The sequence below is a fragment of the Suncus etruscus genome, chromosome 9 (genome assembly GCF_024139225.1).
Source record: "Suncus etruscus isolate mSunEtr1 chromosome 9, mSunEtr1.pri.cur, whole genome shotgun sequence".
Taxonomy (NCBI): domain Eukaryota; kingdom Metazoa; phylum Chordata; class Mammalia; order Eulipotyphla; family Soricidae; genus Suncus; species Suncus etruscus.
In genome coordinates this window covers 54509948-54534397 of record NC_064856.1, presented here as the reverse complement: position 1 = coordinate 54534397, position 24450 = coordinate 54509948, and the positions used below count along the sequence as shown (strand labels likewise).

At 37.5% G+C, this 24450-nt stretch overlaps 1 protein-coding gene across 1 annotated transcript in view; it reads right to left on the bottom strand.

Annotated features, from left to right (window-relative positions):
• Positions 1-4167: 4167 nt before the first annotated feature.
• The window catches only part of LOC126018485 (tripartite motif-containing protein 5-like), a 69280-nt gene continuing 48997 nt past the window's right edge, over positions 4168-24450 (bottom strand). The window contains exons 7-12 of the mRNA XM_049780619.1: positions 11037-11516; positions 10416-10511; positions 8824-9054; positions 6146-6168; positions 4448-4548; positions 4168-4202 (exon numbers count right to left, since the gene is read on the bottom strand). Coding sequence (XP_049636576.1) covers positions 4168-4202; positions 4448-4548; positions 6146-6168; positions 8824-9054; positions 10416-10511; positions 11037-11516 — 966 coding nt within the window. The remainder of the gene's footprint in view (positions 4203-4447; positions 4549-6145; positions 6169-8823; positions 9055-10415; positions 10512-11036; positions 11517-24450) is intronic.

Genomic DNA, 24450 nt, shown 5'->3' with positions numbered 1-24450 from the left:
CATGAAAACGTGACACTAAGTTTCTTATTTTTATTTATTTTTATTATTTTAATTATGACAACAAAGATGCAAAGAAAGAAGACAGGGTAAAGTTACAGTGGAAGCACAATCACCCATAAACAGAATTCTCGGTAGTCCCATCGATGATATCCCAGCCTTGAACTTTCAGCCAAAGAACATTAAGAAAAGCAAAACTGAACCCATGTACAATACAATTACTTTGTCCCTCAAATCCCCAGTTGTAGTACATACTATTTCTTAGCAGCACACAATATAATCTAAAGACATTAGACTTATGTGACTCCTTAAACATTGAGGACAAAGTACATTTATCTAGTTCCATGCACATGCTTACTAGTTTAAGTTAACCTCAAAAGTTTTAGTGGGTTGTTTTTCTTAAGGATTGGAGTCAAGGGAACGTAGTAAAAAATGGTGTTAGAGTGGCATTTGTTTGCATAGGCCCTCCAAAATATAAGGGACATGGAAAGAAAAATTATGGCCTAAATACAAGGAGACCCTACCCCTGAAGTTTCCTGGCACAGGACTGACTCTAGGCTCCAGGCAAACTAGTTTGTCCAATCCAAGTCATCGTCTGTAGTGGCAATACACCTCCATTCCTCACATAGTCTCTGTTGTTGGTATCATGCTTCTGTATTAAAGATCCTGGAGTCTGCATATCCCATATTGCAGTCAGGATGGTGCAGAGCATCCTCTCATTTCACCTCACACTTAAGGGGCAATAGAGAGAACCATGTCCTGTAGAGCAGATCATTGTTGTTGTCAAGTCTTCTCAGTGTAAACGGAAGTCTCTTTTTAGGAGGTCGATGTCAGACCCTTGGTAGTGTCTTTCCTGGTAGAGGACTGCTTCCAGCTGTTGCTATAAAAGACCTTGGATGTTTCGTAGATAGCTTGCCTGGTTCCGGCGTGAATGGAGGATGCCCATTCTTCTGAGGCCTGTGCCAGGTCATTATATCAATGTTCAGGGTATAAGGTACATTATACAGAAATTTATTAGATAAGAACTTATCTGTATGTATAGTGTTTTCCCATTTTAATGTGTCTATGCAAACAAGGATCAATGCCATATAGCATAATCGGTGCATCTGGAAGCAATAGGAACAAGACCAGCAATTTTCATGACATAGTTCAATCATAGGCATTAAACTGAGGGACAGTTCCACCAACAATCCTTACTGAACAGCTTACAAAGAAAAGACAAGATGAAAAGTGGATAGAAACATCGTGGTAGAAGAATATATAGAGAGTTACAGCTGTTAAAGAAAATACACATAAAATATTCAAAAGATATATGTGTTCAATATGTGTTCAATTCATGTCCTTCTAAATAGTTCTGTGATTGTTAGATCCACTGTATGTCTTTGGTCTGAGATTAGAACTGTGTGTTACTGAAGTTAAAAAGGGTAAATCTGGGGTACTGATGGTTGGGAGGAGTATATGTTTGCAACATGTAGACTGGTATGAAATTGCCAGTGACAGCCTGAGTATAGCTGAGCAACTATCTGCCACCCCCAGATCAAACTCCACCCCCTAAGCCAATCTCTGGAGCCTGCCTGGAAGTGGGGAAAACCCACGGTGCCCCATCAGGTCCTCCCAGGAACCCACCTGGAGATCCGGAGGAAAGAGGGAGAGGGGGGTCGGGTGACCCAGGTCTGGGCCCCCCACCCTAGGCCGGACCAAGAGGCCCCTGGCACAAAAGGAGGTCTGCCAAAAGCCAGCCCGTGCCGGCTGAAAATCCTGCTCCAGGAAGGGAAAAATAAAAATAATTATTCTCTTTTCTGTGGTTTTTCATTGGATGGGGATGATGAGAGTTGATCCACAACCAATAGTACTCAGGGGCTATTTCCATCTATGTACTCAACAATGACTACTGGAGTTTTTCTGTAGGTAATATTTAATGGCAGGTCTCAAAGTGGTGACTTGCCACATCAGCAACTCAAGTGTTTTATATCTAATATTATCTCTCAGGCCCTCATGTGAATCTGAAAAAACAAAAGTTCCATTGTTGAATAAAAATTAATATGCATTTTGTTCTGGGCCATATCCTGTGCCTTATTCCGGACACTGCACTAAAAAATTAAATAGGTCGTCTTTGAGGTATCACCTGGGATGATGGAAATCAAACTCAGGTTGGACTCAAGCACTCTACCTACTGCACCATTTCTCTAGCCCCAACATAATAAGCATTTATTTTGTTCATAGTGAGAAAGTAAAGCTGAATCAAAACTGGATTATTGTTAAAATAATATAGGTAACATATTAAAAATAGTTCCTTACTTTTAACAAGAGTACAGAAAATAAATTTCATTTTTTCATAGAGAAAACAGAATTTCTTACAATTTAGTTGAATTAGAGTATAATACTTTAATACACATGCACACATACATATTTATCTAGGAAAAATTAAAGTAGTTTTAATAGCATCTTGATTCTATTGGGATCTAAAAATGAACCTTTGATTAAAAGTAAAACCAGAACCACTGAAGGCAAAACATAGTTTTGTGAGACACTGATAAGGTGATATATTCCAGTAAATATAGGAACTTTTTATTATTAATTTAAAATGCAAATGCTTCACACAAACATTTATTTGTCATAAATGCAAGAAAATTTGGCACAGTATTCTAATAGGATTATTTTAGGCAAATAAACAATATGTTATTCAATATTACACCATTAGTATATGAAGACAAAATAGTTGAGTTCAGACACAATAGACATATACTACTTTCCTCTAGTACATATTATTTATTATATGGTTTTCAACACTAATAAATGAGGACCTTCCTGGGTTACTAACATACCACTTGGTGCTCTCACTCATTAGTGAATGACTTAACTCCCATACAAAAATAGTAAAAAAATTTGTTAAAAGTGGTCTTTTTTTAATGAGGCCTCATTTACCATTGTAAGCAGTGAAAATGGTAAGCTAAGTAAGATTCTTCTTAATGCAACACAGTACAACTATGACACATGGAAGAAAAATTATTTATCAATGACAGATGTTCAATTCAAAAAATATGAAGAAACAGAACAGAAAGGATTACACAATGTACAGGTAAATTTAATGAATTCAAAACTTCCACAGCCTGCAGTTTTATATGGAAAATGTTGAGGGTTTATGGTAGTTCAAGAGTTTGGTGAGCACAACGTCATTGGGCCAAAACAGTTCTTAAGATTAAAATATGGAACTATTTCATGAGTAAAGCAACATGAAGAGAACTGATAGATGAGAAACCCATGGTGTGTGACATTGTAAAATGAGACTGTGAGTGCCTCATAGTCAATAAAAACCCCAATACGACAGGGAGGAACAGTCATGGAAAGAGTCAAGACCCCAGGATTAGAGGGGTAAGAATCCACAAAAACGTTATACCTAGAATGATTCTGTAGCCCTATAACCCAGTAGCCAGATTTAGGTTCATATGTAGAACAAACATGTTGTGCCACATAAGGCTTAGAGGATTGTGATTGGGAATATGAAATTCCACCAGAACTAAAAAGCGAAACAATTCCATGACATTGAAATAATTGTGAAGATGGACTTGAACCAAATAAAGATGGAAAGGATGTTACTTGTGGAGTGATTTGATGTACCTGTATATTAGATTGAGAATATATTTGTTGTTGAGTGATTTGATGTACCTGTTTATTAGATTGAGAGGATATTCTTTGTTGAGTGATTTGACGTACCCCCACCACCCATTCCTGTTTTTTTGACACATCCATCTCCCAGTAATACTTCCCTGATCTGATAGCTTGTTGAGAGCCCAGGACATAATTATTGCATGAATACATAATTATTGCAGAATACATGAAGAATCATGATAGGACACAAGTTTCACTTCTCTTCTGTTTGAAGAAATGGAAATAGCTGGGTTATTTCCAGGATCTTTCAGGTCCATTTGAACTGTAGAAAAATTATAAGATTGGGTGATGGAGATGCTCATATTAAAGACTCTAAGAAGATTCTTGAAAATTACTGAAGTGGAACTAGGAGAAATTTTACTTTGTTCTTGAGGAAAATAACAATGAAAAAACAATATATATGCATATGTAAATGGTAAATATGAGTCTGAAAACATGAGATCTACCAGAAAATAAAAAATTATAAAATATTGTGAGGAAAAATTTGGTGATAATGTAATCTTACCTACCCCAGTAGCGCTGCATATTTTTCAGTTCTAAATTGGAAACAAATAATATTTAAATTAAGAAAAGGAATTAGTACTGAAATTTATTTTCTCTTCATAGTTTGGGAGTATAGTGATATTGTAAATTGACTGAAAATTGACTAACACCTGGCCATATCTCAGTAAATGGCCTCCATCTTTCTCTTGCCTCCTCTGTTCTAAACAAAAAATTGAATCCTCATACCACTTAGTACACATCATTATAAATCCCGGTCACCCATTCTGCTTCTCCTTACCATTAAGTTCTTGTAGTATCCTTCCCAGATCAGGTGCTTGGAAAACCTTGCGTTTTCCCAGGGGGAAAGATTTTGGCTCTGTCAAAGTCAAGGTCTCACTCCTAAGGGTGAAAAAAAAAAAGACAAACCTGTGCCATATGCTTTTCATTCCAGATATATACATAAACTTTTCTCTGGAGGAATCTGAGAGAAAATAAGCTCCAGACCTTGAAGTGAAAGAAATGAGATCACATATAATCTTCCTAATTGTCCTATGTATGAATGTGAAGACATTTCAAATTCAGTGTTCAGTATTTTCTCCCTTTCAGAAAAAAATCATTAATATATTCTTCTGTTTCCTAGAATTCATATGAAATAATGTACCTAATAAATCAAGACAAAAAATTTATGAAAATATCTCTATGTGATGTGGCATTCAAAAATGATGACAGAAAGTGAGGTTATAAAACTTGGCTTCTGGTTTGCAACACAAGAAGTTGGGGCTGAGTGATAGCACACTGTGTAGGGTATTTCCCTAGCACAGAACTGAACCAGATTCAATTGCTAGAATCCCATATGGTCCCCTGAGCCAGCCAAAGGTAAGTTTTGAGCACAGAGCCAGGAGTAACACCTAAGTGCTGCAGGATGTGGCCCAAACACCAAAAAAATAAAATAAAGTATAGGAGGGATACAGATTGGGAAGAATCAAAATCTTCAAAAATGGCTCCCTAGTAGGAAGATTCTCAGAATAGCAACTTCAAATTTACCTGTTCTGAAAATAACTAGAAATACCTAAAGTATAATATTATTATAAACTTTTGTTGCTTTGTGGCCTGGAAAAACACTGATTCTACCACATACATGAAATTGTGTAATGTGCCTTTCCTTTGCATTTGTGTAAAGTTTGTGACTGTAATGGATAATATCTCAATAGCAGAAATAATATATATTGGTAAACAGAACCTTACAGGAAAACATACTCTCTTCTGTTCCCAGGGAAGAAATTAAAATATAAAAGGGTGGGTCAAGAAGATAGTGGGAGTTGGGAGGAACAGAGCAATAGTATAGCAAGAAAGGCATTTGCCTTGTATGGAGGCAACCTGAGATCAATTCCAGCATTCCATATTATCCAAAATCCACCAAGAGTGATCTTTGAGCACAGAGCCAGGATTAAGCATGAACTCTGCCTCATGAACACAACCATCTCTCTACCCAACCATACACAAAAAGTGTAAAAGAAAGTATCAGATATAAAGTGCTTGCCTTCTTGCTGCCACCCAAGTTCAATCCACAGTGAGTGCTCTATTTGGTACTGAGGACTATCAAGGGCCAGTCTGAAAACAGAGCCAGAAGTCCTATGACACCACTCAGTGTGGCTCCCAATGAAATAAATTAAATAAAATATAAGGGAGTTGTCTCTAATTCTGTATATCTAGCATATAACCCAAATATCTTTCCACCCTAAGTAAAGTATCCTTGAAATTAGATAGAGATGACAAAGTAAAAATTAATAGGACCATCAGAGATACTTTGAGGTCATGTCTTTCTAAAAAGGGACAGGCACTCTGTAATAATCTACCATCAAAATTCTTTACTGTACAGTCTAGGTCACTTTTAATAGTTACAAATATCCAAGCCAAGATTTGGTATAAAACAACACAGAATTATATTTTATTCTAATTCATCACCAAAGGATAATTTCAAATCTCCCATACATACCTTTTTATGATGTCTTTCACATTCTAGGGAGAAAAGAGAAAAGATGAGTCTAAAAACAATAAGCTCACCCCATTACAAGAAATAAAACTATAGACCAAATTCACTAATGAACATTGATGCAAAAAATCTTTAATAAAATCTTAGCAAACCAAATCCAAAAACACATCAAAAAATTATACACCATGACCAAGTGGATTTCATTCCAAGAATGCCAGAATGGTTCAATATAAGCAAAGCAATCAACATCATATGCCACATCAGATAAAGGAAGGATTAAAATCACATGATCATATCAATTGATGCAGAGAAAGCACTTGACAAGATCTAACACCCATTTATAATTAAAATTCACCGTAAAAACAGGCGTGGAAGGAAACTTCCTCAAAATAATAATAGCTATCTATAAAAAGCACATAGCTAACATTAATGTTGTTTTTTGGTGGGTCACACCTGACAGCACTCAGGAGTTACTTCTGGCTCTATGCTCAGAAGTCACTCCTGGCAGGCTAGGGGGACCATTATAGGATGGTGGGATTAGAACCTGGGTCCATCCTGTGTTGGTTGTGTGCAAATACTTTACCGCTGTGCTATCACTCTGGCCACATTATTCTTAAAGGTGAAAAACTGAAAACATTTCCACTAAGGTCAAGCACTAGGCAAGGATGTCCATTGTCTCCACTCTTATTCAATATAGTACTAGAAGTCCTAGCGATAGTAATCAGAGAGGAGAAGGAAATCAAGGAATCCAAATGGGAAAAGAGGAAGTCAAACTATCTCTATTTGCAGATGACATGATGATATACATTGAAGACCCTAAAGAGTCCACAAAAACAGCTCCTAGAAGCAATAAACCAATAGAGCAAAGGATAGGGCTACAAAGTCAATACACAAAATATGGCTGCATTCCTTTATACAAATAATGACTCAGAGAAGAAAGAGATCAAAGAATCTATCCCATTTAAAATAATGTAATATTTCTCTAGCTTTATTTATTAAGGGTTCTGTATAAATTAAAGAGGTAATAGGAATTTTAGACTAATTTTACTTCTTCATTTCAAACAACTGAAAAAAATTCCTACAAAGTAAATACTGACAAAATTGGACTCACAAGCTTTCCTTTCCTCACAGATTCTGCTCCCGCAAGCATGGTGATCGTAAGAAATGTAAGAAATGTGTGAAGCATCAACCCCACAAAGTCTCACAGTACAAGAAAGGCAAAGATTCTCAGTATGCCCAGGGAAGTGGCATTATGATTGGAAACAGAGTGCCTATGGAGGGTAGACTAAGGCAATTTTTCAGAAAAAGGCAAAAACTACAAAGAAGATTGTGTTGAGGCTTGCTTGAGTGTGTCAAGCCCAACTGCAGAGCTAAGAGAATGCTAGTCATTAAGAGATGCAAGCATTTTGAACTTGGGGGGGGGGGGGGATAAAAAGAGAAAGGGACAAGTGATCCAATTTTAAACTTCATCTTTTATTATGAAGACAAATCATGGGTTGATGTTTGAGGAGGGAAATGTAGTATCATGAATAAAGTTCCCTTGAGCGAAAAAAAAATTGGATTCACAAACACCAAAAAAATATTAACCTGACATAAGAACAAAAAAAAAAACATTTTTTTATGGTCTTTGGGTCACACCCAGCAGTGCTCAGGGGTTACTTCTGGCTCTACTCTCGGAAAGTGCTCCTGGCAGGCTCAGGGGACCATATGGGATGCCAGGATTCAGATCATCATCCTTCTGCATGCAAGGCAAATATCCTACCACCATGCTATCTCTCTGGCCCCAAAATATTTATTTTATTTTATTTATTGGCCCCAAGAGCAGCAGTTTTGCTTTGTTTGGGTGTCACACCCAGAAGACTCAAGGGCTACTCCCAGGACAGTGTTTTTTTTTTTTTTTTAAATAATATCTTTATTTAAGCACCATGATTATAAACATGTTTGTAGCTGGGTTTCAGTTATAAAAGAAAAAAAAGAACACCCTCTTCACCAGTACAATTTGCCCACCATCAATGCTGTCTATCTCCCTCCTCCCCAGCCCCCTGTTGTATCCAAGACAGGCACTCACTGCCATTGTTATGATAGTTGTTAGTGTAGAAAAAAACATACTTTAAATGTTTAAAATAATTCTTATATTAGATGAATTCCTTGCCTAATAAATTCTTCTGAATAAAGAAAAATTAAAACTGCCATTGTAAATTATTTTCAGAAATTAGAAAAAGGAAAAATACTCAAAATAAAAAGAGCATTTGAATGTGGCAAATACTGGGACCTGATCTATCTGATAGATACTTTACACTAGTTCACAGATAACAGGAATCCAAAAACAAACTGAATCTGCTGTCTATTTTTTTTTTTATTTTGGGCCACACTGGTGACTCTCAGGGATTACTCCTAGCTATATGCTCAGAAATCGTTCCTGGCTTGGAGGACCATATGAAAAGCCAAGAAATCAAACAGCGGTCTGTCCTAGGTCAGATGCCTGCAAGGCAAATACTTTACTGCTTGCACCACAGTTCCAGCCCTTGCAGTCTAATTTTTGCCCTACACTTGATAACTAAATATAAGTGAGTTTTATTTTCCCTTTTTACTCAAGCTTCTGTTTCAAGAAGAGAAAGAAAAAAGATTTTCATTTTTATCAAGTCTCAGAGACTACTGTAGTGCTTCTTCCCAAGTGTTACCTGCAACATCTCTTTCATTGATGCTTGAAGTGTGCGCTCCATATCTATGATGAGGTCTTGTAATAACTGTTTCTGTTGAACCAGTTTTTTCTCAGACTCTTCCAGGTTATGGAAAATGTTTTCATTTTCTTTCCTCAGCTTTCGCAATTCCTTTAATTCTTCCACATCTATAATATCTCTCATTTGTTTAAACTCTTTCTGGACACTTTGAATCTCAGTTTCTATTTGTTTCTGAATGAATGAGAAAGAAATAAGGTTACTCAGGATATAATGCAGAGACTAGGAGCTGGAAAAATTAACTAAACTATTCCGTAGTCCCATGAAATGGAGGCAGACAGACCAGCAATGAAGTCCTCTTTGTGATACAGAAAAATTATTTTCACCCTAGGTCAGTGGTTCTGAAGAAGAGTGTTTCTTCCTGTCAATTAGCCATACTATAATACCTTAAAAACAAAAACAAACAAAAACAAAACAAAACAAAAAAACATGGCAAAAGTCATAGTGGGAAAGCAGCACAGAACTCCATCACACTTAGTGGATGCAGTTCACAGTTTTGGAGACTCAACCATTATCAGCCTCTCTGGTAAGGACATTAGAAAGAAAAATGTGGAGGATGTTCAAGGAAATCAAAGAAACTATGGAATGGACTCTAGCAGATATGAGAATGGTAACTTCTAAGTTACCAAAAAAGACCCTAGAGGATATGAGGATAGTAATGAAAAATCTACAACAAAAATGACAGAACTGAAAAACTTGGTAGTTGAAATGAAAATCTTAATGAAAGGCCTGGCCAGCAGTGTAATAGCTACTGAGGAGAGAATCAGTGAGCTCGAAGATGGGCTGCATAACACCTCCAGGCTATAACAGATGAAGGAAAAGAGTCTTAAATAGAAGGTAGCAAATAATTATACTATTTGATAAGATCTCACAAAGAAATTCAAACAACATAAACAATTCTTAGAGACACAGACTTTTCTATCACTTTACTACATTCTAGTAAAAAATAGTGACTTCTTGTCTACAATATTGAGTCCAATCCTGAGCCAAAACAAAAATGAATGCCTAGATATGCCTCAAGTTTCACTCAGCTGTCCAGGATAGTTAACTGACTAGAATTACTCCTGCTATCACCCTCTCCCAAAATTGAATAGAAAACTAAACCATGAGGTTTATCCAGAAATTTTGAATAAAAAATGTGGCTGACCTGGGTTTAAACCCCAGCATCCCAGATGGGCCTTCAAAAACCACCCACAAGTGACTCCTGAGTGTAATCAGGAGTATTCTCTGAATTTTCCTGGGTTTTGCCAAAAAAAGTTTTTTAGAAAAGAAGGATGGAAATATGAGAGGCACATCAGTAGTTTCTTCACTAGTGAGTCCTTCTATAGGGACTTCTAATATAATACATATATATGTTATACTTATTATATATAGTATATATAAGTTCACCTTTTTGCCCTTACTTCTATCATGGAAAGAACTAAGAAAGAATACCAAGGCCTATTTATAGTAAAGGAAAATAAAAGGGAGCTCTTTGCTTCTAAAAATCTGTCTTCAATTTCTGTCTAACTTCCTCAGAAAGTTTCCTCTCCTACCTTCCAGGAAGTTTTCTCTTCTCTGAGGGCAGTTTCAAACACCTCAGCTTTCTGCTGTTTCTCCCTCATACTCTCCAGATTTGCCTGTAGATATTCCTGTAGAAATAAAGCAAAAGATAATTAAACAAGGATTCCTCAGCAGATGAATAGAAGATAAAGGGGGGAAGAAATAATGCAATCTTCTAATAGAGTTTATAGAAACTCTAAGAACAGTAATTGAAACTTACGACTAGACAGAAAACTCAACATAGTGAATATGTTAATATTTAAATAGAAATCAGAGAGGTCATTATCTCTTCACAAGAAAGATGACTTTACTTTCTTAGATGATAAATTCCTGCAATAAGATAAGAATTTGCATATTAATCTATCTGTCCCTCACTTGTCACTCCTATTCAAAAGAGTAATGAGAGCTTTTCTTAGGCACCCAAAGTTTCCTACCTAGCACAATTTTCAAACTTCTGGCAGAGTCTAAACTTTAGGCTAATCCCTTTGTAACTATAACGCACATACATGTTATGTTCTCTAGTCATCAAGACTGAGTCTAGGAACAGCCTCTGGGTTATCCTGACAAGGTCATCGGTTGTATATTTTGTTCTGTCCTTCCATCTAGTCTCTTACCTGGCATTCCTTGGCTACCTCCTCAATGAGGTAGGTGTGGTGACCACGATGTTCCTGAGATCTCTCACAAAGCCAGCAGATAAACTTCCAGTCCTTCTTACAGAATAGCAGCAACTTTTCTCCATGGTGGGCACAGAGATCATTCTTCTCTCCCATTTCTGAGCTTAACTTGACTTCTCTGAGCCTTGACGCTATATTGGCCAAATGCCGGTTAGGCCTCATGTTTCCAGCCTCATAAGTGGTTCTACACACTGGGCATCTGCTCTTTTCTGCTTGGCTGAAATGCTGGCTATTTGCAGTGATGCAAGTTTGACAGAAGCTGTGACCACAGTCCATGCTCAAGGGTTCTAATAGGAGTTCCAGGCAAATGGGGCAGGTTACTTCGTCCTGTATGTTTTTCAGGATTTCTGTAGCCATAACTATTGTTCTACTGATTGTATTTCTTAGCCTGGCTTCTGAGGCTCTCCTTTTCACAGTTTTCTGAAAAAATTGGAAAGATGAATGGCATAGTGATAAAAAAAAAAAGCATAATAGGAAGTAATTCTTTACCTACCAAAAAAACAAAAAACCGGGACTGGAATAATAGCACAGTGGGGAGGGCATTTACATTGCACAAGACTAACCAGAGTTTTATTCCTGGCATCCTAAAGGGTCCCCAGAGACCTCCAGGAGCAATTCCTGTGCACAGAGTCAGGAGTTACCCCTGAGCACTATCTTCTGTGCCCCAAAACAAAAATCAATAACAACAACAATGAAAAACAAAAATCAAAGTACTAAGCAATAAAAATAGAAAGGATTGAAACAAACATAGGAGTGTGATGACCTGAGAAAAGCAGCACTTTTTCTTTTCTTTTCTTTTTTTTTTTTTGTGTTTTTGGCCACACCCAGCAGTGCTCAGGGGTTACTTCTGGTTTTGAGCTCAAAATAACTTCTGGGTTGGGGAACCATATGGGATGCTGGGAATCGAAACCAGACCCGTCCTGGAGCAGCCACATGCAAGGCAAATGCCCTACCACTGTGCTATCTCTTCAGCTCCAAAAAGCACTTTTCATAAAAATTTTGCGTAATCTTCAATTCCTGTATCACAATAAATCCCATTCCTATATGTTTAAATATTTAATGTTTTTTGCTCTTACTGAACAGAAGGACAAACCTAGATAATGTTTGAACCATATCTACTCCACATTTTCCCTCCCCATGCCCAAAATACATCATCAATGTTAAAAGAACCCAATCACTTAAATCTAAGCTTATATATATCTTCAACGTTGTGGATATCAAATGACTCATTTTTATATTTCAGCAAACTCTCTTTTACTCTTTTACATGTTTTTGTTTTGTTTTGCTTTGTTTTTGTTTTTGGGCCACACCCAGTGACGCTTATGGGTTACTTCTGGCTATAAGCTCAGTAATTGCCCCTGGTTTGGGGGACCATATAGGGCACCAGGAGATGGAACTGCGGTCCATCCTAGGCAAGTGTGAGCAAGGCAGATGCCTTACCCCTTGCAACACCACTCCACCAATACCCCTACATCTTCTTTTTTTTTTAATATGATTTTTATTTTGATCATAGTGTCTTACATATTGTTGACAATAACATTTTAGGTACATATTTACATAAAATCAGGGGGATTCCCATCACCAAATTGTCCTCCCTACACCTCCATTTTTGTCCTACCTCCCATTTCCTCTTCCCTCACCCCCAGGGCGGCTAGAATATGTGGTCCCCTCTGTATCCAACCCACTACTTAGTAGTTTGCACCTGTTTGGTCTTGATGCCTCCCTTATCTCCCCCTCTAACTGTAGGCAGGACTAGCTAGTTCAAGTTGCATGGTTTTGCTGGAAAAAGAGAAGATATATAAACTGGGGTAAGAGTCTAATACTCCAAAAATGGGTGGAATCCTTCTAGAGGCTCTCATCATCGATTTGGGAGATGAAGGAGAAAAAGAAGGTGAAACACTCCACCAGTACCAAAAAAAAGTGTCAATTATCCAGTGAGGACTCCAGCTATATCGATAAGCACCACAAAAAATAGACGAAAAACAAAAAAGACAAACAAAAACAAACAAACAAACCAAAAACACGCCATGGTCTTGAAATAAGAAACATGGCATAGCACATAACGAAAAAAGATAAAAGAAGAGAAAAAAATAAGTATAATTGGGGACAACGATTTCAATAATCACACCCAAACAGAGAAATCGACCAAAATAGATAGGTAAATAAAAATAATAATAACAATAATAAATGAAGGTAAAAAATATATATATATATATAAAATAACCAAGGTTTTGTGCTTTTTGTATTTTTGTTTTTTCCCCTCCTGCTCTGGCACAGTAAATATTGGGGTCATTCAAAAAGGAATTCACTTGGCCTAAGAAATATGGGGTTTCTCCGTCCTTGGAGTATACTGTCATGGGATCAGCTCTAGACTTTGCTCAGGATCATTTATTCTCCCGATTGTGCTTTTTTTGGTATGTGGAAGACTACTGCTCTGTCCAGGGTGATACAATCAGAACTCTGTGTTTAGAGGTCTCAGTATCTGCACAGATCCTGAGGTGGGACTTATGATGAAGTCAGTCTTTGTGGTTCTAGAGGTTCTGTTACCTCAGTGTCATTTTAATCCATCTTCTGTGGTTGGTGATCTTGGTCTTTGCACTGAACCTAGGATGGCATCTAGGATAGCGTCTTTCTTTGTGCTTCCAGAAGCCCCATTCTGTTGCAGTTGTCTCTGTCAGACCTTTGGGACTAGGGATCATGATTATTGTGCAAGTCATAGTTCAAACCCTAAACTAGGGCTTTTTTATTGGGCCCAAGATGTATACTGTCTGGTCGTGGTTCTAGTAGCCAGTCATCTGTAAGTCACGATCTTGGCTTTTGGACCTACCAAAGGGTGCCGAGTCTTCTGGTTTTGTCTTGTCGTTAGCTGGTAAGGTATGCTATTCTGCTCTCAGGTCAAGTTGTTCACATTTTCCTCAATGTCAGGATATCATGTTAGAGCTGGCCCTTGTTGTTGACCCCGCAATATTAAGGCTGTCCCAGATGGAGTTTGTTTCCTGCAGCTGTTGTGAAGAGCTGTGCCAATTCTATGTCTGGGATCCAGGGTTCAAGGCTGGATGAATGGTATCTAATCACCTGAGGTCTAAGTTGATTCCACATGACATATTTTCAAGGTAGGAGATATCCCTGTATTGTAAACAACTATGAGTTCCTATCTCTAGTAGATAAGAGCTCTTTTTTTATATGTAAGATTTCCCCTTTATTTAGTGTGTCTTTGCAGGGGGAAGTGGTGCTACATTATATTGTCGGTGTAGTTGGGGGTGGACAGAGAGGATAACAGACACAGGTCACATACCCAAAAATGATAAAAAAAAAAAAAGAAAGAAAGAAAAATGTATGTGCTCGCAAATGTATATGTAGGACCAACATTTAAAAAAATAAAGAAATAAATTTAAGAAAAGAAGAAAAAAAAGAAATAAAATGAGTTAGCGAAGTTTTTAAAGGACCAAAGTGGTGCAAAAGACTACCTTACATTTAGGGGAGAGCAGGTAACGAAATGGTGTATAACAGGTCCTATGCCTATGTTGGAAGTACAGTTTTTCCCATTGTCTTTTGGGTTTTTCTTGTGATATGTGGGTTCCCAGGCATCTTCCTATCACACCCCCTGACCTTCTTCAGGTTGGTAAAAGTTTGCGGCAAGTCTTGGAAGAGTTCTCGCATTGGGGATACTTTTGGACCTAGGTCCGGTTTCAAGAAACAGTCCACGTTAGGGGGAGTTGGTAGGGAGGGCCTCGCAGCATGAGTCCGCAGGGGAGTTGGCTGTCATTTCTTGCCCGGGACGAGGTGTGGGTTTGACTGGGTGTCCCTTCTCTTGGGTGCTGGGTACTGGTTCGTTGGGGTAGGAGGTCGATCTTGTTGCCTAATAGATTAAGGACTGAGGGTGCAGTGTTTTAATATAGAGGGAGGTCTGGATGGGATTGAGGGGTGGAGGGATAGTTGGATTTCCTGAGGGGGGAAAGGGTAAGGTGTATGGAAGGGGTAGGGAGGGAGAAAAGAGAAAAATACATTAGAAAGAAAGGGAGAAGAGAAAGGATAGAAAGTAAAGAACAGAATAGAAAAGAAAAAAGTAAAAAAGAAAGTGGTGAGAAGAGAGGAGAGAATAGCAAGGGAATGCTAGTTTGCTTGAATGTGTTCAGTGAATAGAGCATCTAGTTTGAGTCTGTACGTCGCTGTTACTGCTTTGGTGGTCTGACTGGTCACGTGCTTGAAACCCTAAAAGAAGGTAAACCTAGAGATAAAGTGTATGTTAAAGAGAGCAGAATTCAGACATTTTATTTATCCATATTTATTCCATGTTTATTCAAAATACTTAACCCTTATCTAATCAAAGCAAAAGTTTAGAGCAAATAAAGCTGTAGAGCATGCTTATAAGTCCAGTTTGCTTGTTGTAAAATCACCTCACACACCATGCACCAGATCTCCAATCCCAGGTGAACAAGTCTGAATCAAGGTTGTGCATGAAATAATCCAAACCAAGCTGAAAATGGAACACATCTAGTCTGGCAGTCTTCTAGCACATATCTCCCTCTAGCTGCCTGCCAAAACTGCTGTTTTTATTGAGAACAATAAAGACAATGTAAGAACAGATTGGTCATGCTATCCTGAGCCTGTCCCACCCAGGTTTATAAGTAAGACAATCTCTGTTTTGGGGTAAATCTAAGTTGTAAAAAAAACATGTAAAGGAACCCAGGGATAATATTTGTTATAGGTAAAATAAGGTGTAATATAATAGTTATATTTGTTATAATCAAGTCCTGCCCCCAGAGATCTCCAGATCTCTTTTCAGGTACTAAGTGAACCTTCTTTTAACTTTCCTAGATTCAAGGTAAAATAGTGTAATAGCCCTACTCTGGTTTTCATGCAACATTTAGGATTGCATTTTAGAGCAAGGAAAAATTATCAGTGTTTTCCCATCAAAGAGTGAGATAATTCTGTACTTCAATGGTAAAAGATTAGACAAATTTGTGTGGAAAAGTGAAGAGAAGTTGGGATGTAAGACCAGTTGTCCAGAATAATATGACAATTTGTAAAACAGATGATAAGAAAAGAGAGATTTCCTCTTTTCCTAAATAGAGAGTTGGCAGCTAATGTAATCAACCTGGGAATATAGACAAAAGAAAAAATAGTTTAATAATAACATATATACCTTCTATATACATGGAAACTATATTGTGATAACAGAACTGACCAAAAAAAGGCTTAGAGGACAATCTTATAAAAAAGCAGAGGATACACATAGTCATTTTTAGTTATTACTATCTGAAACTATATAAATGTTATAATGCAATGATACTTGAGAAAAGAAAAGAATGAGGTTAGGGGCCGAGAGAGATAGCATGAAGGTAAGGCGTTTGCCTTGCATGTAGAAGGTCATTGGTTTGAATTCTGGCATCCCATATGGTCCCCCATGCCTGCCAAAAGCGATTTCTGAGCATGAGGAGTAACCCCTGAGTGCTGCCGGGTGTGACCCCCCCCTAAAAAAAATGAGGTTAAAAATGAGCTGGAAGTGTAATCCAGCTAATATTATAAACATTGAATATAGTCCAAACATTATATGCAGTAGCTCCCCAAAGCCCATACCATTCTAGATTAGGCTATGAAGAATACCAAGATTGAAGGTAAAAATTATATTAGGAGAAATTTTACAACAGTGGTCCTCAAACTATGGCCCACAGGCCACATATTGTATTTGTATCTGTTTTGTTTCTTCATAGCAAAATAAGATATATGCAGTGTGCATAAAAATTTGTTCATAAGTTTTGTTTTTACTATAGTCAGACCCTCCAATGGTCTGAGGGATAGTGAACTGGCCCCCTGTTTAAAAAGTTTGAGGACCCCTGTTTTACATCTGCCTCAATATATGACCATACTGAATTTCACCACATTACCATGTTAGATTTTATGCCAAATATTTTTACAAAAATATATGGGCTGCAACTATTAGATAAATCTTTTTAAAAAAGAAATAATGGTACTATTTAGAAACAGGGTGTTAAAATTATACAGCAACTATTATATTCTAGTTTCTTTTTCTAGGGTAAATCCTGGCTGTGCTCAGTGTTTACCCCAGACTCTGTGCTAGGGAATAACTCCTGAACAGACTCAGAGAGTCAGGGATTGAACCTGGCGTGGTCATGTTCAAAGCAGGCACATTTCCTGCTGTACTACTGCTCTGGCCCCAGTCAAATATGGTATGCGAAGCCTGGGTGTGGCGTTTGCAATGTCATCTATTTGCAATATCATCTGATTTTAAGATCCAAGTAATTATTACAAAAACCTATATAGGAGGAAAAAACACAGAACAGGCATTTTTAACTGGAGTTATGGAATTTATTTTCACAATGGGATTACAAGACACTGAAATTCATAGAGTTGCTGCCACAATAGATAAAAAAGAATGTACAAATGACCAGAGACCCCTCACATGGAACATCATTTCACTAAGTTAGCAGTGTCCCAAGGGCATTACAGTAATCAGGAAAATAAATTCGGAAAACAAGCAGAATAAGGCACTAAATAAGACTGTCATAAGTATTCATTAGGTGATTATTGCACCCTATTCTTGTATCCTCTAATATTGTAGTTTATCAGAAAACAAACTGAAAATGTCCAGAGAAAAAAGATAAAGAGAATCAAAAACAAACAAAGAACACAAAAACATTAACATTGTGAAACCTGGAGCAGAAGGGACTTCATTTTGTCAACCTACAGTTAAGTTTCCATTTAAGGCTAACAAGGCTAAGTTCCATGAAAGAGCTAAGTTTCTATACCCACACTAATGACATGGACCCCCAAGTCCCTACAAGTCACTATATATACCACCCTAGATATCTAGCCAGAAAAGGACATGATGAAACACCCTAGAAACTCCCTTGACAACAGCCAATCAACTAATGGTCAAAATGTCCTGCTTCTAGCCCTATATAATCTGGCTTGTGACCTGTCAGGGTTGCCTCATGCTTTGTTTCCAGCTTGCTGATAGAAGAAATAAAGCTTTGCTTTGCTTTATTTCAATCATGTGGTCTTGTCCTTCGTCTCCGAACCCTAACAAACACATTCACTTCTGAGCTTCAATTTGTATTAATTAAGCCACATCCAAATGTGAGTTATCTATGATATGTAAGACAATCTATAAACCAGTAACTAGACCTGAGAGAAAGTACACAGAGCAAGACACTTGTCTAACAAGTTGACATTGCAATAGAGACAGGTGAAAAATAAGGAGGGTGAAATTAGAAAAATAGAACCTAAAAAAATTGACCTTTAAGAGGATATGCAGGTAGGATATACCAAAATAATCCTTTCAAATATCCTGCTATTTTCCAATCACTTTATTTTACCACTCACTTTCCCCACCGCTCCTCTCTCCCCACAATTAAAAAAGATAAAAGAAGAGAGGTTTTTCACCTTTCCAGGGACTGAGGTAGATTCCATAACCCACCCTCAAGTCCTCCATTTCCTTTCCTCAAATTCTATTAAATTTTTCCTTCTCACCTATCATCTTCTGCTTTTAGTTTTGACTGCCTGAGGTCAAGAATCTGTGAACAATGTAACACCTTGACCCTAGATAGAATTTTGGCACTGCTTATGGTTTCCAGCACAATACTAGGGGTGGTGGCCCCTAGGCACAGAGCCAATAGTAGTCCCAGAGCACAACTGGGTGTGCCCCTACCACCAAAAGCCAGTAAGTATATAAAAGTGCAAGGAACATAGAGAAATTATTTTGTTTTCTTTTTAAATTAAATTGATATGATTTGTTCCAATTATAATGTCACAACTTTTCGATGTTATTATATTGAAGAGTGTTACTTTTCCTAAATAGATGGGAAATTTGAAACTACCCTGTCTTATTTGTCAATCTATGAATTATAATTAATATAAATTATTTATCGAAAATCCCCTACATTAAGGCTAATGTAAAAAAAGAAATCTAAAACTTTGTCAAAATAGGCTTGACAAATTAGGATTGCCTTATATTGATTCATACTGGGAGATAAGAAATAATCAGAAGTAATACTTCCAAAGTCAGTCATTATGAGTAAGATTTGGTCAAAAGGAGAGAAAGCATCTGAGAAAATGAGATCTGACTGCTATCCTCTATATGACCAAAGTGCTCTATACCTTTGAAAAGTCCCTAAAGATCCATACAATCTTGGCAGCTAGCTCAGTTGCTCTTTCTCTACTCTGTCCTCCCACTTAAATCTTAATCTTTGTTTGGATTTGTAATGAAGACACAGTGTGGCAGTGTGTTGCAGAAGTGTTATAGTTCCTTTTAGAATTCATTAGTCTTTAATCATTAAACTTTTCTTTCCATTACTTTTTCTCTAGCCTCTTCCCCTTTTCCTGTGACCCTGGAGATCACAGATTTTGGAGGAGCAGAAATTTATTATTGGTAAACAACTGAATTACTGAATTAAAAATCAACAGGAAGGAGAGAAGTTTTCCACTAGCTCCTCTCACTTCTGATCTTTCTTTGAGCTGTTTCTCTATGACAGAAAAGGCAAAAGAGGAATGGAAAGGATTTTTGTGTCTACAAAACTATAAAACTAATTTTTAGTGTTGGGTCCAACAGAATAGCCTAGAGGCTGCAAAGCTTGCTGATCTCTAATCTCCTAAGCATGTACTGGTCAGCTTAGTAAGAATTAATTTAAGTCATGCAGGAGTATAAACCTTTACAAGTTAGTCATTAAACTACTAAAATTAAAAGATCCACCTAGGGGCCAGAGCAACAGCACTGCAGGTAGGGCATTTGCATTGTGGGGGTAGGGGTGACCCAGTTCAATCTCCTGGCATCTTATATGGTCCCCGGGCCTGCCAGGAAAGACCCCTGAATATAAATTCAGGAGTAATCCCTGAGCACAGCTGAGTGTGGCCCCAAAACAAACCCCCAACCCCCAAAATCCACCTACTTTGTCCATATTGTTTAGAAAAGGAATTTTTTCTATCACTGAAAATTTGAAAAATCTAGACATCTGTCCTTGGGAAGATGCAATTTAAAATTATTGAAAAGGCAGGATATCTGGTACAAATAGGCTAAAGAAATAAATGCGAGTTCTTTTGTGAAATAAAATCTTTCACTTATTCAAACATATTTTAATTGGGGTTGTTTTGTTTTATTCTTTTGGGTTTTGTTGTTGATGTTTTTGTCAGGCTGTGCTCAGGACTTACTACTGGTTCTAGGTACAGAGATCAATCACTCTTAGTAGTGCTGGATGGAGGAGTGGGGACCATATGTAGTGCTAAACTTTGAACTCAGGTCAGCAATCTACAAGGCCAGCCCTATCTGCTTTGGCCCCAAATTTACCATTTTTTGAAATGATACTTTTCCTCCAGACTCAGCTGTTCCCCACTCCCTTAAACTAGTTCAGTCTGTACAAACAAAAGAAAGCCTGAAAGCAGCCAGGTTTGTAACAATGAGAATAGTTTCCTGAGTTCTCCAGTGATCTAATTATATCACCCAATAAAATTCTGGTTTTGTTAAAAGTCTCCCAAACTCTCCACTCTGCAAACTACCGAACATACCTGTGACCCGAGGAAGAAGTTGTGATTCCTTGGAGATGTGGCCAGGATTAGAAGGAACTATAACACCTCTGCTAAGAGCAAAGAATCAGAGAAGTGAAGTGAAAGTAAAGTAAAATTCTTGGGGGGAGGACTGGAAAGAGAAGGAAATGTATGAACCAATGAGAAGCTTGTGTCTGGGTCAGACGTGGCAGTGACTACTTCCTGACAAATTATTTCAACTACAAATTTGACTGTTCTAAGTGGCTCAAGAGAATTCTTAAGATAATAGATTGATCTTAGTGCTGTAATTTCACAACACACACACACACACACACACACACACACACACACACACACACACACACACACACACACACACACACATCCTTAATTCCCTCTGGTTTCCATACCTTTCCTCCTCATTCTCACCACACACTCCCTCTTTCTGATTCTGAGAATCCACCCGTAGTATCTGTTCACCGCTTTTTATCTTGGTTAGTCCTACGTAAAAAATGGCAATTCATTCTCAAGATTACTTTAGGTGGGCAGTCAATGGGGCTAGCAGCAAGAAAACAACTGTTACGAATAATTTTATGTATAAAATTGAAAAATTGGGGGTCAGAGCGATAGCACAGAGGTAGGCAATGCACATGGAGATCTAGGACAGACCTGGTTCGATCCCCAGGATCCCATATGGTCTCCCAAGCCAGGAACGATTTCTCTTTTTCTTTTCTTTTTGTTTTTATTTTCTTCCGGTTTTGGGGCCACACCCGGCAGTGCTCAGGGGTTACTCCTGGATTTCTGCTCAGAAATTGCTCCTGCAGGCACAGGGAACATATGGGATGCCGGGATTCGAACCATCCATTGGTCCTGGGTCAGCCACTTGCAAGGCAAGGCCCCAGGAGCGATTTCTGAGCACATATGGTCCTCCAACTTGCCTGATTCCTGAGGTTAAAACCAGGAGTAAGCTATGATAACTGTCAGGTATGGCCCCAGACCAATAAATAAATAACTTCAACAATTAAAACTCTCAAAGATAAGTAAATATATTAAAGTTAAAAACGGCAGTTACTCAAAAAAGCAATCAAATCTGACTTAACAGAAACTGAAGATCAGAAAGAATAATCAAAGGAATTACTTATCAAAAGATAAGTAAAAAATATCTAATACAAAGACTTTGAACAAAGCATAAATAAACTAAATAAAATCCAGATGCATTATAAAATTACTCAAAAGGATTAAAACTAAGAACTGAAGAATAATAACTTTTTAAGCACCTATAAAAGTAGCTAAATTAAATGGCAATTAAAAGGAAAACAGTTCATAAAATGAAGAAAAGAAAATTTCAAAAACCATTGCCCATACATGATAATAATAATTAGAACTACCACTTTTCTCTTTTCTCCCCTTTCTCCTTTCTTTTTTTTTTTTTTTTTTTTGTTATTTTGGTGTTTTGTTTTTGGGTCATACCTGGCAGCACTCAGGGGTTACTCCTGGCTCTATGCTCAGAAATTGCTCCTGGCAGGCTCGGGAGAACATATGGGATGCTGGGATTCGAACCACTGTCCTTCTGCATGGAAGGCAAATGCCTTACCTCCATGCTATCACTCCGCCCCCCCCCCTTTCTCCTTCTAAAGGGAAATTTATGACACCTAGACAGACTCCCCTAGTTATCTTTTTTTCTTTTCTTTTTCTCTTTCTTCTTTTGCTTTTCTTTTTCTTTTTCTTTTCTTCTCCCTTATAACTACATATAACTACAACTCATATAACTACAATAGAACCACATTACTGGAATCATCTCATTAAGCCTCACAATTTGAAGGGAAAAATAGATGTACCAACACCAGACAGTCTAATAAACATTTAGTGGAAATAAAAAATGATCAGACTGGAACACTAATCCAATAGTCAATGACAACAGAATAGATACTCAATTTACAACAAGCTGTACAAGTGGGGAACAGTTACACTAGCATTATGGGAGATAAAGGAGGGAGATATGAGATGCCTGCTGGGAACAGGGGTGGAGGGAAGACAACACTAATGGTAGGAATGTCCCTCATTCATCATCACTATGTGCCTTAAATATTTCTGTGAAATAATTGTAATTCACTTTGACCACAATAAAAATTAAAAAAATATAATTAGAACTATCAACTTTGTAAAGGAAAACAAAAAAGCAATCATAGTTCATGGTCAAAATAGGTATAATTTTCTTTACAATTGGGAACATATCAAGAACTAAGTCAGCACCCAGAACTGGATTCTTTAGAACTAAGTGAAAACATAAGTGTTAAAATACAGGAAATATAACAGTCTTGGGGCCAGAGTAATGCAGTGGACAAGATGCTTGCCTTTCATGCAGAAAACCTGGGTGATCTCCACCAAGATTAAGCCCTAATAACAGAGTCTTGAGTATATCCTGAGCATTAAGAGGTGTGGACCAAAAACAAAAAAAGATTGAAATAAAAGTCTTTATTTCTAGAAGTTATGACAGATTACATTGGATTCAAATTTAATCTAGAAAAAATAAATAGAATTAACATGCATGGTAAGCAAGGTCATAGGGCTTGAGGCCAAAAGTTATTCACATTTTATATATTTTATACAAATTTTATACATTTACACATTTTATACATAAGTACTGAACCAAGGATGTGTCACAAGTGTTAGAGCACATGCTTTGCATGTATGAAGTCCAGGGTTCAATCATCAATCATGCTGACTAAGCATCACTAAGTGGGGTTTCTGAGCCCCACACAATGATCAATATTACATAGTTGAAAATCAGGGGAAAAAAGTGTTAAAAATAAAATTAATAGAAACTAGAGACTATAAAGTATCATGCTTGCCTGCAGGTGACCCTGGTCAATCCCTGACTCTACATGTGTAATCTTGGAGGTTCTTGAGCACCACTGGAGTGGCCAGGTAATCCCTGACACCAAAAGACTTGAAACAGTTCCCCTTTCTTGGCCTTTACATCGAATATTCCAACTTAGCTGAGATTTGTCAAGAGGAGCCTCTGACAAATTTGGGTATCCACCTCAAATTAATATTACCCATTTACTACAAATCTCATAATTAACTTCCCTGAGATAAATAGTACTTCCCTTCTTACTCTTATATTGGATCTAATGGGTACATTGACCTAGGAGATACAGAAGAGTTGCTGTAGGTATGAGAGAAAATGCTAAACAACATAGAGATTAGGAATCAGAAGCAGTTACACACCCTCCAGTGGCCCATCATCATCTTTGGACAGAATGGATGGACATTGGCACTCATGTCACTGAGAGCAAATCTATTTCCAAAAAACAAACAAACTTCATGTTTCCAGTATGTAGACACCAATAGACATAATATAGTGATGACCTTATTTCCCTCTGCCAGATCATTATCCATGGAATGACCTGAAGAGGGAAGCCTGATTGTTAAGAGATTCTCTCAAATCTCCATGTCCCCATTATGGATACCCATCTTTCCTCCAAAATAGTCTAGCAAACTTTAATCCCAGAAATATCATATAAGGTAACTACCACTCAGAGGTTCAAAGGTAATTAAAGAGAAAGTTCTAAATACACGCAAAACTCTTATCCACCTTTCAGGGTATTTTTCTTTTCTGAAAAGCAATGTAATTGGGAGCTAAAGTTTTTATTCTCTTGCAAAGAAAGTCATCTATTTGTGGATAGAAAAAAGAGGAAGTCTCTGTGGTATACCACATGTTTTTTTTTTTTTCTTTTTCACTTTGTATGTGTATGTGTTTTGGGACTGTATTTAGCAGTTTGGGGCTATAGCTGGCTCTGTGCTGCAGGATTACTCCAAAATACTCAGGGTCCCAAAAGGAGGAGGAGGA